General features: G+C 49.5%; 1 protein-coding gene across 1 annotated transcript; it reads right to left on the bottom strand.

The window, feature by feature from the left end:
• Nucleotides 1-6,658: 6,658 nt before the first annotated feature.
• On the bottom strand, nucleotides 6,659-12,294 carry LOC123045927 (hydroxycinnamoyltransferase 1). The gene is made up of 3 exons (XM_044469174.1): nucleotides 11,843-12,294; nucleotides 11,331-11,747; nucleotides 6,659-7,734 (listed from the first exon to the last, which is right to left on the bottom strand). The coding sequence occupies exons 2-3, from the start codon at nucleotides 11,745-11,747 to the stop codon at nucleotides 6,835-6,837; spliced, it is 1,317 nt and encodes a 438-aa protein (XP_044325109.1). The 5' UTR covers nucleotides 11,843-12,294; the 3' UTR covers nucleotides 6,659-6,834.
• Between the last annotated feature and the right edge of the window lie 1,304 nt (nucleotides 12,295-13,598).

The raw sequence follows: 13,598 nt of genomic DNA, 5'->3' as shown, positions 1-13,598 counted from the left end.
CTGAACTGAAGGCGAATGAATATGTTCCAGAAACACATTGCGGGGAATGGCATCTCTCTTTGAACCTATCTTCGCCAACTCATCTGCGGCTTGATTTTTCAATCGGGGCACATGGTGAAGTTCCAACCCCTCAAACTTCTTTTCCAGCTTCCTAACAGCATTGTAGTAACCAGTCATGGCTGGACTTCTGACATCCCATTCCTTCATCACCTGATTAGCCACCAAATCTGAATCGCCATATACCATGAGGCGACGGACGCCGAGTGAAGTGGCCATACGCAACCCATATAAAAGTGCTTCGTATTCTGCTTCGTTATTGGAGGAATCAAAATGAATCCGGAGAACATAGTTGAGCTTGTCTCCACGAGGGGACACCAATACTACTCCAGCACCTGGTCCGTTTAGCATCTTGGAGCCATCGAAGAACATAGTCCAATGTTCCGAGTGAACTTGAGTCGGTAGTTGCTGCTCAATCCATTCGGCAAGGAAATCTGCGATTGCTTGGGACTTGATAGCTTTCTTTGCCTCAAACTTCATGTCCAGTGGAAGGAGTTCAATCGCCCATTTTGCTACTCGACCAGTTGCATCTCTGTTATTCAGAATCTCAGACAACGGTGCGTCGCTGATGACTATAATAGAGTGATTAGAGAAGTAATGTGCAACCTTCTTCATGGTCATGTAAATTACATAGACAAGCTTCTGATAATGAGGATATCGTTGCTTGGACGGAGTCAAAACTTCAGAGAGATAATAAACTAGGCGTTGAACCTTGTAAGCTTTCCCTTCCTCTACTCGCTCGATCGTGAGTACTGTACTGACAACTTGTCCAGTGGCTGCAATGTAAAGCAGTAAAGGCTCCTTGCTGATTGGCACAGCAAGCACCGGCTGGGTGGAAAGCAGGGCTTTGAGCTCTGCAAACACTGCATCAACTTCTTTAGACCACTCAAACTTATCAGATGTCTTCATCAGTCGGTAAAGAGGCAAGGCCTTTTCGCCGAGACGAGAAATGAATCGACTCAAGGCGGCCAAACAACTAGCCAGCTTCTGAACGTCATGCACTCGCACGGGGTGTTTCATTCGGAGGATGGTATCAACTTTTTCTGGATTGGCATCGATCCCTCATTCGGAAACGAGAAAACTGAGCAACTTTCCTCCCGGAACTCCAAATGTGCACTTTGACGGATTAAGCTTGATATCGTACCTTCTTAGGTTGGCAAAGGTTTCTGCGAGGTCAATCAATAGGTCGGAACCTTTGTGAGACTTGACCACGATGTCATCCATGTACGCCTCCATATTCTGACTAATTTGGGTGAGCAGGCACTTCTGGATCATTCTCATGAACGTGGCTCCGGCATTTTTAAGACCGAATGGCATGGTGACATAGCAAAAACACCCGAATGGGGTGATGAAAGCTGTTTTTATTTCATCGGGGCCATACAGTCGGATCTGATGATACCCGGAATATGCATCTAAGAAAGACAGGCGCTCACACCCCACAGTCGAGTCAACAATCTGATCGATACGGAGGAGAGGGAAATGATCTTTCGGCCAGGACCGATTGATATGCTTGAAATCAATGCACATGCGAAGTGAATCATCCTTCTTGGGGACCATGACGACATTGGCAAGCCACTCGGAGTGGTAGATTTCACGGATGAACTCTGCTGCCAACAGTCGAGCCACTTCTTCGCTGATTGCTTTTCTCTTCTGAATGGCGGACCGCCGAAGGTGCTCCTTGATGGGTTTTACCTTGGGGTCGACACGCAAACGGTGCTCAACCAGTTCTCTGGGTACACCTGGCATGTCAGAGGGTTTCCATGCGAAGATGTCCCAGTTCTCACGGAGGAATTGGATGAACGCTTCTTCCTATTTGCTGTCGAGCATTGTTGATATATGAGTCGGAGTAGCATTGGGATCAGTCGGGTGAATATGAATCGGCTTCGTTTCACCAGTCGACTGAAATGCAGAGTCTGTAGCAAGCTTCTTGGCTCGGAGCAAGTCACTCGGATCTGCGCTCTTCTGATACTCTTGGAATTCAACCCCGCCATCTGTGCATCGGTGATTTTGGAACCTTTCTGGAAACATTCTTCTGCTTTCTGCCAATTGCCACTGACTGTGATCACACCTTTGGGGCCTGGCATCTTCAGCTCGAGGTACACATAACACGGTCGAGCCATGAAACGTGTGTATGCCGGCCTCCCCAAGATGGCGTGATAAGCACTCTGGAAATCCACGACTTCAAATGTCAACTTTTCTTTATAGTAATGCTTGGAGTCACGGAAAACCACGTCGAGAGTGATCTGGCCAAGTGACTCGGCTTTCTTTCCGGGGATAACACCGTGAAAGCTCATATTGCTTTCGCTAAGCTTGGACATTGGGATGCCCATCCCCTTCAAGGTTTCAGCATACATGATATTCAGGCCGGTACCACCATCCATCAGCACTTTAGTCAGTCGAGTGCCACCGACCATTGGGTCGACCACCAGCGCTTGCCTCCCGGGGATGACTACGCGAGCAGCATGGTCTGACTGGTCGAATGTGATGGCTGTCTGGGACCATTTCAGGTACGTGGTCGTCGTTGCCGGAGCAACCATATTCACCTCTTTGTTGATGACCTTCAACCGACTCTTGCTCTCAACATCAGCAAAAATCATGAGAGTGGAATTGACCTTGGGGTAACCTCATCTTCCTCTTCCTCCTCACCTCTGTCCGACTCCTTGTCCTTCTCATTGGGTTGTTTCTCCCGGAACTGTTGGATCAGGAGTCGACATTGTCGAGTGGTATGCTTTGGGTAAATCAGGTTACCTTCCTCATCTTTCTTCGTGTGGATGTGACACGGCAAATCCAGCACATCATTTCCTGCTTGATCCTTTACCTTCTTAGGAGGCCAGGGCCCCTTAGGCTTTCCCTTAAACTTTCCTTGAGCCACTGCTGCAATCTCACCAGGTGCCGCTGGCTCGGCTTTACGCTTTTGTTTCCGACTGGAACCACCTCCACCGGCCTCTTGGCCGACTGGTTTACTCTTCCCGCTACGGAGTCGATCCTCTTCTTCTCTGTTAGCATACCGGGTGGCTATCTCCATCATCCGGGTCAGAGTCATATCCCCAGTCTGACCGAACTTCAGAACCAACTCTCGATACTTGACGCCTTCCTTGAAAGCGCACACTGACTGATGCTCTGATACATTCTCCACGGTGTGATGCAAAGTGGTCCACCTCTGAATGAATTCCCTCAAAGTCTCATTTGGCTTCTGCACACAATGATGCAACTCGGGAAGCCCTGCTGGCCGCTTGCACGTGCCCTCAAAGGTTCTTACGAACACTCGAGATAGCTCTTCCCAACTGTGTATACTGTCCGGGGACAACTGAGTCAACCACGCTCGGGCCGACCCTTCCAACATAAGAGGGGGATGCTTCATTGCTATCTCATCGTTTCCGCCTCCAATTTGCACAGCCACTCGGTAATCTTCAAGCCAAGTTTCAGGCTTGGATTCTCCAGTGAACTTACTGACTCCTGTTGCCAATCTGAAGTTGGGAGGAATCACTGCGGCCCTGATGGCTCTGCTGAAACACTCTGGGCCTGAAACATGTGATCTGCTGCCACTCGGATGATCTCTGCCCAGGTCTTCTCTATGTGCTCTATTCCGATCGACCAGTCCTTGGACGAGAATGGATCTCGCATCAAAGCCCGACTCCCTTGGGTCAACTAGAGCTCTGCGCTCGTCCCTGTGACGGCGTCTATCATCGTTCTGCCAAGGCACGTACGACGCACTCCTCGGAGGAGGCGTTGGCACTCGACGACGATTGTCGCAGTCGAACTGACGATCGTACTACCCACGGCCTTCACGCCGCGGGGGCGATCTTGGGCTATGGGCCGACTGAACTGTATCCGCTGTCACGGATCTGCTGTGTATCCTATTCCGCAACTGAGACACCGCAGAATTCTGCTCTCCTGCTGCTCGGAGCAGGGCCCGGATCTGCTCCAACCCTCGGCCAACCTCTGACTGGGAAGGTTGAATCGACTCTGCAATTCGGACAACAGCAGTGAGGTTCTGAATCGGAGTATGGTATACCTTAGGTGGAGGCGGGAAAAGCTGCCGTCGACTGGACTCGGGAACTCGTTCCCGGGCTCGCTCGTCGAGAGCGCGCTGCAAGTTCTCCAGTCGAGTGCGCTCAGACAAATTAGCCAAGCGCGCCTCCTCCAAGGCCCGAGCCTCGGGAGTTTCTGCGTGTGAAGTGCGTCCATGTTGCAACGACGAAGATCCTCTCTCTGCTGCGAAGAGAGAGGTTCGGGACGGTACTCCTCGTGGACCCTTGATGGATCGCCGCCAGCCTCTTCGCCGTCCTCGCGGCGAAAGCCAGGCGGGCCACGCGGACCATCGACCATCAGGACTTCAGCCGCAGGATCGCTACTATCGCACTCGGACACCGTCTCCGTGGAGCCAGTCGACAGATCGAACAGGCCGTGGAGAGTTTCGTCGGGCTCGATTGCCGCGACTTGATGAGTGGCCGAACGCCGAGCCACCGCATGCTTCACCCACCGCTAAAGCCGCGACCGACCGGATCGCTTGCGGCGGTGAACAACGGGGAGGGAAGATGTCACCGGAGCCGACTGATACTGGGTCGACGGCTACCGAAGAAGGACGCCACAAACGCACGCGTGAAAGTGCGTCGCCCCTCGGATGGGGAGCGCCTCCACATCGAGCGGAGCTTCCTGGAGTCACGCCGAGTCATCGGTGACGAAAACGAGCGCGCCGAGACGGATCTCGCGGCCCTCAACCATCTCGCCGCCGGAAACCATGATGATGATCGGAAAAACTTGCAACTTCAGCAATAAGTCGCTAAGACACCTGCCCCACGGTGGGCGCCAACTGTCGTGGTTCTAAGTCTGACAGTAGAAAGGGGGGTAGGTATGGAGAGGCAAGATCTTAGCTATGGCGAAGATGTACACACGAGGTTTACGAGTTCAGGCCCTTCTCGGAGGAAGTAATAGCCCTACGTCTCGGTGCCCGGAGGCGGTCGATTGGATTATGTGTGTTGTATTACAGGGGGTGCGGACCCTTGTCCCAGAGGAGGGGGTTGGCTTATATAGAGTGCGCCAGGACCCCAGCCGACCTCCATTACAAGGGGCTTAATGTACATAAAGTAAGGGCGTTACTGGTAACGGCAGTCGTAAATACTCTTAATGCTCATGAAGACTAAGGAATGAATGCGCAGCCGTTGTGTGTTCTTTCGACTCCTGGTCTTCGATATAGTCGAGTGACCCCCCATATGGTCGAGTGACGGTGGGGGATGATGGTCGAGTGATTAGGTTGTCGAGTGGATCCTTGGTCTTTTTATCTTCTGGGGTAATGACCTTGGGTAGGACGTGTAGGTCAGGTCTACGACCCTACCCTAGGTCTGTATTCTCATCACTCTTCACCTACCACCTCTTAAAGTGCACACCGATAAACTTATCCGGCCTCAGTGCATCAGCGAATCCAACCATAGTTAACTCAAGAAATTGCCTACAATTAGGTTTTTGAATTGTTGGAATATTAGGCAAGTTCATGATTAATTCCAGTAAATAATTCATGACTAGGACAGAAACTAGCATGCAACAATCTAGCAAACTAGAAGAGCGGCAAGACATGAACAAATCACGATTTATGTACTGTTCGGTAGTTGCAGCAGGAGCGGCGGTGTTGATGATGATGTTGGCGATGCTTTGTTGTCGAGGACGATGAAGACGCCGATGAGTAGCACCGCCCGACTTGGACGGAAGACGACATGTTGCACGTACGCCTCGCCTCGACCAGGCGAGGCGAGCGAGTGCGCGCGCGTGTCGTCTTCTCTTTCTCTTCTCAATACACCACTTAGAGTGGTGGAGAGAACCCACTATATAAAGAAGTCCAACTCTTCTTTCAACTTTCGGAGTGGGACTAAACTTTAGCACCACCACTTACCATTTTACACATGGGCTCAGTTGAGATTTCAAATTTTTATAATGGGCCATGCCCATTAATTCTAACAGAAGGAAGACATGAAAATATCATTCACGAAATTAGCTTATTGGATTGTGATTCCAGACATGCACCTTCATCTTCAAAGAGAGATTCCAGACATGCACCTTCATCTTCAAAGGGAGAAAATCAAATATCGAGGCATGCACCTTCATCTTCCAAGGGAGAAAATCAAACATGCTCTGGTCTTTCCGAGAGGCTGTCATGTGTAGCTGATTCAGCTTCCGGACCTTAATTGTATCCCAATGGACATTATTATTGATTAATAAAATAAAGTGTGTTTAGCCTAAAAAATCAGCTCGAGGAAACCCGTGCGCCCTCAGAGCATCTCCCACGTACTTCCTCCGTCTCAAAATAAGTGTCTCAAGCTTAGTATAACTTTAAGTGTCTCAAGTTTAGTATAACTGAGGGAGTACTAAACCTTCCCTCCTGAGTTCAGCGTGTATGTAGCATCTGTAACAACCCGTGCGTGTAGGAAAAATTACTCATAATTTGCAGTGGAGCAATGGAGAGTTAAAAAGAATAACAGTATGATGTCTCAAAAGGAAAACCAGTCCGGTCAATGGCAGAATGAACAGACACATGATGCTGCCTCAGGTTTGGGGGTTTCGGTTGCCGCGACAACAATCCCTCCACAATTCAGTTTTAATTTCTCCATACACAAAAAACAGAATTCATTATTGATACCACATAAGAATAAGATTATGTTCTGTCCACCATATAAACTCCGGTGTATGTTCATTTGAAACTTCAGGCATATATACCCCAGAAAAACGTTCGGCACAACCTGAAGCTTGTTGCCCTGTAAAACTTCTCTCTAAAATGCGGTCTATCTACACATCAAGGATCAGCTTCCTGAACTTCTCCATGTGCTCCGCCTGCAATGAGATGGCGATGGACAGGCTGCCGTCCTTGGTCGCGCTCGGGAGGACGAACGCCAGCCCCTCGTACGCGATGCCGCCAGGACCCATGAACACCGGCCGACCCCAGCCGAAATCGGCATCATGGATCGGCAGGCGCACCCAGCTGGTGAGGCCGAGGTTGGGGCACCGGAAAGTGTGCGCTCCACGGACCAATGCTGACAGGTCCGGCTGCATCTCCAGGTAGTCCAGGGCTGATTGGCAGTAGTCGCTGGTCATCCTGTCTAGCGCTCCCTGGATGACCGCTGCTCCTTCTGCCAGCCCGCTCGTAACCTTGCCTGCCTCAGCGAGCGGGGTGGCGGTGAAGATGACATTCCCAAAGTAACCCTCTGGCAGCGGGGGCTGCAGCCGTTGTCGCCCATCGGTGGCACAATACAGCTTGGTGGGTTGTTCAGGAGACAGGTTGCGCGCAAGGGAGACGCAGCGCCAGACGTGTGCAGCTAGAACAGCATACGTGCTGAACCGTGGAGCGCCTTCACTTGTGGGCAGCTGAGAACGCAGGCGGCCAAGCTCTGAGCGGGTGAGCTTGAAGATGTCCACAGCAGTGGGAGGCGGCGTTGGCTTGCCACCTAGAGCCTGAGGCACGGACGACAGCATGGCTGGGGCAGGCTGATACTCAATATGTGGGTAAGATGGAGTCGGTGGATCACGAGCACGGACGAGAGTGCGGTCGATGAAGGGCATGACAGCAATTTTAGCTCCACGGCAGAGGTCAGACCACGAGTTGATGAAATGCAAGCCAGACATGCCATCAGCAACATGGTGTTGCATTCCGACACCAAGGGAGATGCCACCACACTTGAAGTAGGTCACCTGGAGTAAAATTAAAAATCAAGGGGAGTTAGCCTCTTATACGTTCCATAACTTTCTTTACTATAAGTTGGTGAGCAGAATGCATATTCCAGCTGCAGCTATCCTATCAATCAATAGATGGCTGAGGCAAGAAGCTAAGACAAATATATGAAACAGGATACAAATGAATCAGAAAGCTGCTTCAACTATAGCCCATGGGCAGGATTAACCTGGATATTTGAAATGAACTAGTACATGAAATAATTTAGCTTTTAACATCCAGTAGGATATAGTTGTTTATCTGAACTAGCACTTTGACTTCGAAAAGTTAAAATTTGACCCACTGTACTGTCTCAGTTAGTTTAGGTGAGACTGAAAATCTAACATTACATATCAATGGATAAATAGTGAATCACTGCATACAGGATAACGTGAGTTTGCCCACTATATGATCAGCTACCCAATGAGGTTATCAACATGAAAACAATTGCATTGCATCTTCCCCGCAAAAAAGAAAAGAAACAATTGCATCTGACAACCAATGCAACTCCTAACGTCTAAAGTAAACTATGCAATATCAGGTATAGGAACATGGTATAGTGGGTGTGAAGAGAGGTCATAAAAACTTGAGAAACAATAGGCTCATGCCAAACTTCAGATAGTAATTGCAAAGTTCCAACTAGGCACCCGTTGTGTAACCCAAATCTGACAATTGATATAAATCGCTCTACAGTTTGCTTCCTTGTGCATAAGTGCAGGGATCGCTATATTACAGTTTCAAGTTTCAGCAGTATATTCTGCGTCCATCTCATCAACATAGTAGTACAAAACTTGTGAATAACTTACTTCTATCCATAGCATGTGCATCGTACCCATGAGAAGATGCATATGATCACAAAACTATTTTTCAAGCTCCAAACGTGTTACTAAAGAACAATACAAGATTGTAGCTTCAGTGGGACAAATTGTAACACCCGCCACTCCTGGGCTGGCAGTAGTTACTCCTGGCTACTCTCTAGGCTCACCGCTCACAGATGCACCTTCTTGGTATGTGTAGTACTATCAACCCTTTTACAATAGGATGTCACACAAATGCAATCAAGTCAGAACCAACAGGCTCTTTTCATATTTAGTTAGAAGTGGGCTAATAACACCAACTGTAAGTACTTGGTGTCGGTGCAAGCTTTGTTATTAGCTCAACAACAAAACTGAGGCTAGTATGCGGGGTAGCTTTCCCCATAAATTTAGCGAATATTAAAACCATAGACCTGTAATTAATTATTCTTTCGCATACCAGTCTAAAACTCGGAAATGGTTCAGCTTCGATTGAAGAGAATTGTTGCAGTTTAGTTTACCCAAGATGATATTTATCCTCTGTAGTATACTTATTGTCACCGGATGGATGAAGTGGCGCCAAACTTCTGGCATTCTCTGTGACAAGAGAGTGCCACAAAAGCTAAAAGGCAAGTTCTACAGGACGGCTGTTCGACCTGCAATGTTGTATGGCGCTGAGTGTTGGCCTACTAAAAGGCGACATGTTCAACAGTTAGGTGTGGCGGAGATGCGTATGTTGAGATGGATGTGTGGCCACACAAGGAAGGATAGAGTCCGGAATGATGATATACGAGATAGAGTTGGGGTAGCACCAATTGAAGAGAAGCTTGTCCAACATCGTCTGAGATGATTTGGGCATATTCAGCGCAGGCCTCCAGAAGCTCCAGTGCATAGCAGACGGCTAAAGCGTGCGGAGAATGTCAAGAGAGGTCGGGGTAGGCCGAATTTGACATGGGAGGAGTCCGTTAAGAGAGACCTGAAGGACTGGAGTATCACCAGAGAACTAGCTATGGACAGGGGTGCGTGGAAGCTTGCTATCCATGTGCCAGAGCCATGAGTTGGTCGCGAGATCTTATGGGTTTCACCTCTAGCCTACCCCAACTTGTTTGGGACTAAAGGCTTTGTTGTTGTTGTTGTTTGTTGTTGTAGTATATTTATTGTTTAGTTACATACATTCATTACTCTTTCTTTTGAGATGGATAATCCTATGGTTCATTTGTTCTTAATTTCCCAATTCTTTAAAAGCCTGCTTTTAAAAAGATTTACAGTTAGATTATCTCAGTTTATTAGAATTTTGTTGTATAAGCCTTGCCTTTGCATAAACAACATGATAAACATCTAGTTGGCATATATGCAGAAATGCTAAAAGTCAACCTGACACCTAATTATTTATGCATATATAATTTCAAAATTTTGGAAGAAACTGGATGTGCAAACAGTGGTAGGTTATTATAAATAAGATTTACCACATGGACCATGCTCCAGTTAGGCACTCATGTACCGACAAGTTGTGTGCACCCAAAGCAATAATATTCTGTATGTTGCCAACAAGCAAGTGAATAAAGAAATTGCAAGCTCAGCACAAACTAGGATCCAGTAACATGGCCAGTTGTGGTTCAGCTTTGTGTTCTGTACTGTAGCATGTGAACAGTTCAGTTACAAAGAATGTCGCTAGCCTGTTCAACAATCATTAGGATATTTAATTCTAAAGATAAAGGGTTAGTGGCTCATAACTCTCAAGTTGGCTCCCCGTTGTTCCATAGGATGTGAAAGTCAATGGTTGCTACTATCACTTTCACTGCACACTACTATGTCCATTTGCACAGTCAAATTAGACAACATGGTGATGATAAACCTTGCCAATCCCAATCTACTATTCTGGCACGAAATGGCAGGTGACAAAGATCACTAGAAGGTGGACCCATGACCTGAATTGTGTCTTCAATCTCCATCAAAGGAATGACCCAGAAGGTTCAACAGGCCTGAGGGTCCAGTTCTCAAAGAGGATGGTCAAACCCTAACATTTGGGCATATGTCAATATCACCCTCAATAAGTCCATTCTGTCTAGATCAGGGACAGATGGTTAACAGTTGGGAACCGAGAGTTTGACCCATCAACCCCAAATGAGCTATAAGGCCCTAGTATCCAATACTAATACAGACAAAAACTAAGCCACACTCACAATATGCATTGCATAATTTTAGCGGCGTCCCAATTACTTCGGATATCAAAGAGTCGAAAACTTAATCACTTGAAAACTTCTACATACATCCCAATTAACAAAGCGCAGCTGTACTGATAATTTCTTGAGTTGACAGGACTTTGTTTTCATGAAACGTATAAGATCACTTGCCCACAAATCAGTTTGTTGACGGCAGTTATTTACCTAATGAAGGTGAACCACACGATACATTTCAATGGGCATTGACCCATATAAATGATGATATGGGAAATTCCGAAGCAATTATAACCGAGTCTTCCACTAAGCATAAACACCCAGCCTAAAATAGACCCCACTCACAAGAGCAGGACAAAAACTGGCCGGATGCAAGCTGCAACTATAGAGTCGTAAGCTAGAACATAATAAGGTGGTCCGCTTCTGAACTTCCCACAATGAACAGAAGATCAAATCGACCGTCGAACTATGAGGCATCCAATCAGGAAACAGAGGTTATGGTTCGCTAAATTTGAAGCCACCTAAAGCAGTGTCGCTACACGCTGGTCCCTTCCGTTTCCACCCCGAGCCTAATTGTAACTGACACCAGAAAGAAATTGAGCTGACCTGAAGCACCAGGAGCGGGAAGGAGGATATGTCGTCGGTGTAGTCGACGGGCGGGATGAGGCGCTTGAGGTCCATGGTGGGCGCGAAGTCCCCGTAGTCGTCGACGGCGGCGCCTGGCGCGTCGGCCTCGACGAAGAGCACCCCCTCCCCGCTGCAGTCGATCTCGACCCTGCCGTCCTCGTCGCGCGCGAGGCGGCCGGCCATGGGGTAGAAGGGCACGAGCGCGTCGGCCAGCGCGAGGCGCATCCGGTCGGCGTCGAAGAAGCCGTCCGCGCCCGCCTCGGGGCGGCGGTAGAAGTAGACGCTGGGCGTGTGGAAGCGCGGCACGACGAGGTCGAGGTTGGAGTTCCAGAGCCTCTCCCGCGGCCTCTCCACCGCCGGCCGCACCATCGTGGACCGCCTCACCGTGATCGCCATCTGCCGCCGCATTCCAGGGAACAGACAGCCCGTCAGCGAAACGGAAGGGGGGGAAACGCGACGGACGAGAAAATAATACAGGCGCGGCGACTGACCGTGGAAGAGGGGTGGACGGACGGCGGTGTGGTGGATCAGATCTGCGGCGGCGTCGGCGGCGCGGCAAAGCCGACGGGATGGTTGGGTGGTAGTAGCAGCTCTTGGTGGAGAGCAGCTGGTGGGCGAGTGGGGGGTGGAGCTGCTTATATAGGGCGGGCGAGCGGGTGGTCGGGCGGAGCGGCGGCGTTCCTGTGATTGTGCTGTGCTCTGCGGCGATGGGTGGGGAGTTGGTGGGATGGGGACGGGAACGGGGACGGGGAGGCGATGGTGACGGACGGCAAAGAGGAGGGGAGTGTTTGGCAGATGGGCACGGCTCACCGCCCCGCCTGACACTGGGCGCGCTCCCAGGTTCCGGCTGCGCCGAGTGCGGGGGCGGTGCGGACAGACATTCGCTGTCGACCGCCGTGCGTATCGCCACCGCCGTGCGTATCGCCAGGCAGGCCGGGTGAATGGAGGGCAATTTGAGGAAATGCCACACTTTTCCTGGGACTTTGCTCTTATAGCACATTTTTTTTTATTGGACTAAATAGCACACTTTTCATTGTTAGCTGGATAGAACACCACATATTGAGTTTTTCCTACTTTTTCATGCCCAAGCCCAGACGTCATACATTCTAGGACCGATTTGCCCTCTGGTTGTTTCACTTCGTTCCTGTTCGATCAATCAAATCTTTCCTTCTCTTATGAACGCCACAGAAGACAGAGTGACAAAGCAGTGCGCCGTGCCGTGCCTTTTCCTCACGTCGTCGCCGTACCTCCACCCCGGCGAACTGCCGCCTCGTCGTGCCTTCTCCCCGACGTCGCTGCCTCGCCATACCTTCTCTGGCGAGTCGCTGCCTCGCCGTGCCTAGCCTCCCGTTCCTATGCATGAAGCGGCGCCCTCGGCCACGCTCCAGCAATTCCCTCGGATTTTTTTCTTCGGAATAAAGCCACTCCCTCCGTCTTGGCAGAAAAGAGACTGCGCTGGCCCTCCTCCTCGTTGTTCTACTGGCTGGCTGGCTGTTGAAGTGGTTGCTGTACATGCTGGTATACTTTTGAAGTGGTCGCTGACTCGCTGTATCCATGCTAGCTGGAGCTTGCTATAGCTGCTCGTTGCTCAAGTTGTTAGCATATGGCTCAAAGCGAGAGGAGGCAATCAGCAGAACGTACATGTGCACCGTTGGGAAGGAGAACGTACATGTGCACCGTTGAGAAGGAGAAGAAGCAGGACGAGGTAGTCGCGGGAGAACTGGTAGACGCGAGGAGGAGTCACGGCGAGGCTGTGGCGCGCTGGGAGGAGTCACCGCGAGGCGGCGCCGCCGGGCAAGGTGCACCGGTAGGCGGCAGCGTGGTGCTTCGCCTGTCCTGCGCTGATGACGATCGAACCAGCTCAACCAGTACTTAAAATGATTGAGGGCAAATCCATCCTAAAATGTATGACTTATGGGCTTGGACGTGGAAAAGTAGGGAAAAACTCAATATGTGGTGTTTTATCCAGTACCAATGAAAAGTGTGCTATTTAATCTAATAAAAGGAAAGGTGTGCTATAGGAGCAAAGTCTCAGGAAAAGTGTGGCATTTCCTCAAATTACTCGTGAATGGACGAGGGCACCTACAACAGTGCTATCTTACGACTGACACATATGATAAATGACGAGACGTAGGAGAGAAAACTTCGTAAGAAAAGAAGACAAAAGATGATTTTTAGCACAATATGTCTCATCATGTTTTTAGAAATAGCAGTTATTGAAGATAAGTCTAAAAAACAATTCATTAT

The sequence above is a fragment of the Triticum aestivum genome, chromosome 2B, assembly GCF_018294505.1.
Source record: "Triticum aestivum cultivar Chinese Spring chromosome 2B, IWGSC CS RefSeq v2.1, whole genome shotgun sequence".
NCBI classification, from domain to species: domain Eukaryota; kingdom Viridiplantae; phylum Streptophyta; class Magnoliopsida; order Poales; family Poaceae; genus Triticum; species Triticum aestivum.
The sequence above is the reverse complement of the archived record's forward strand: the minus strand, read 5'-3'. Positions and strand labels throughout refer to the sequence as shown.

Bases quoted from the DNA above. Each gene is read 5' to 3' on its own strand.
- LOC123045927 (XM_044469174.1), bottom strand. From the start codon at position 11,747: ATGGCGATCACGGTGAGGCGGTCCACGATGGTGCGGCCGGCGGTGGAG. The intron at 7,735-11,330 runs GTCAGCTCAATT...ATTTTACTCCAG, and splicing joins TCCCGCTCCTGGTGCTTCAG to GTGACCTACTTCAAGTGTGG.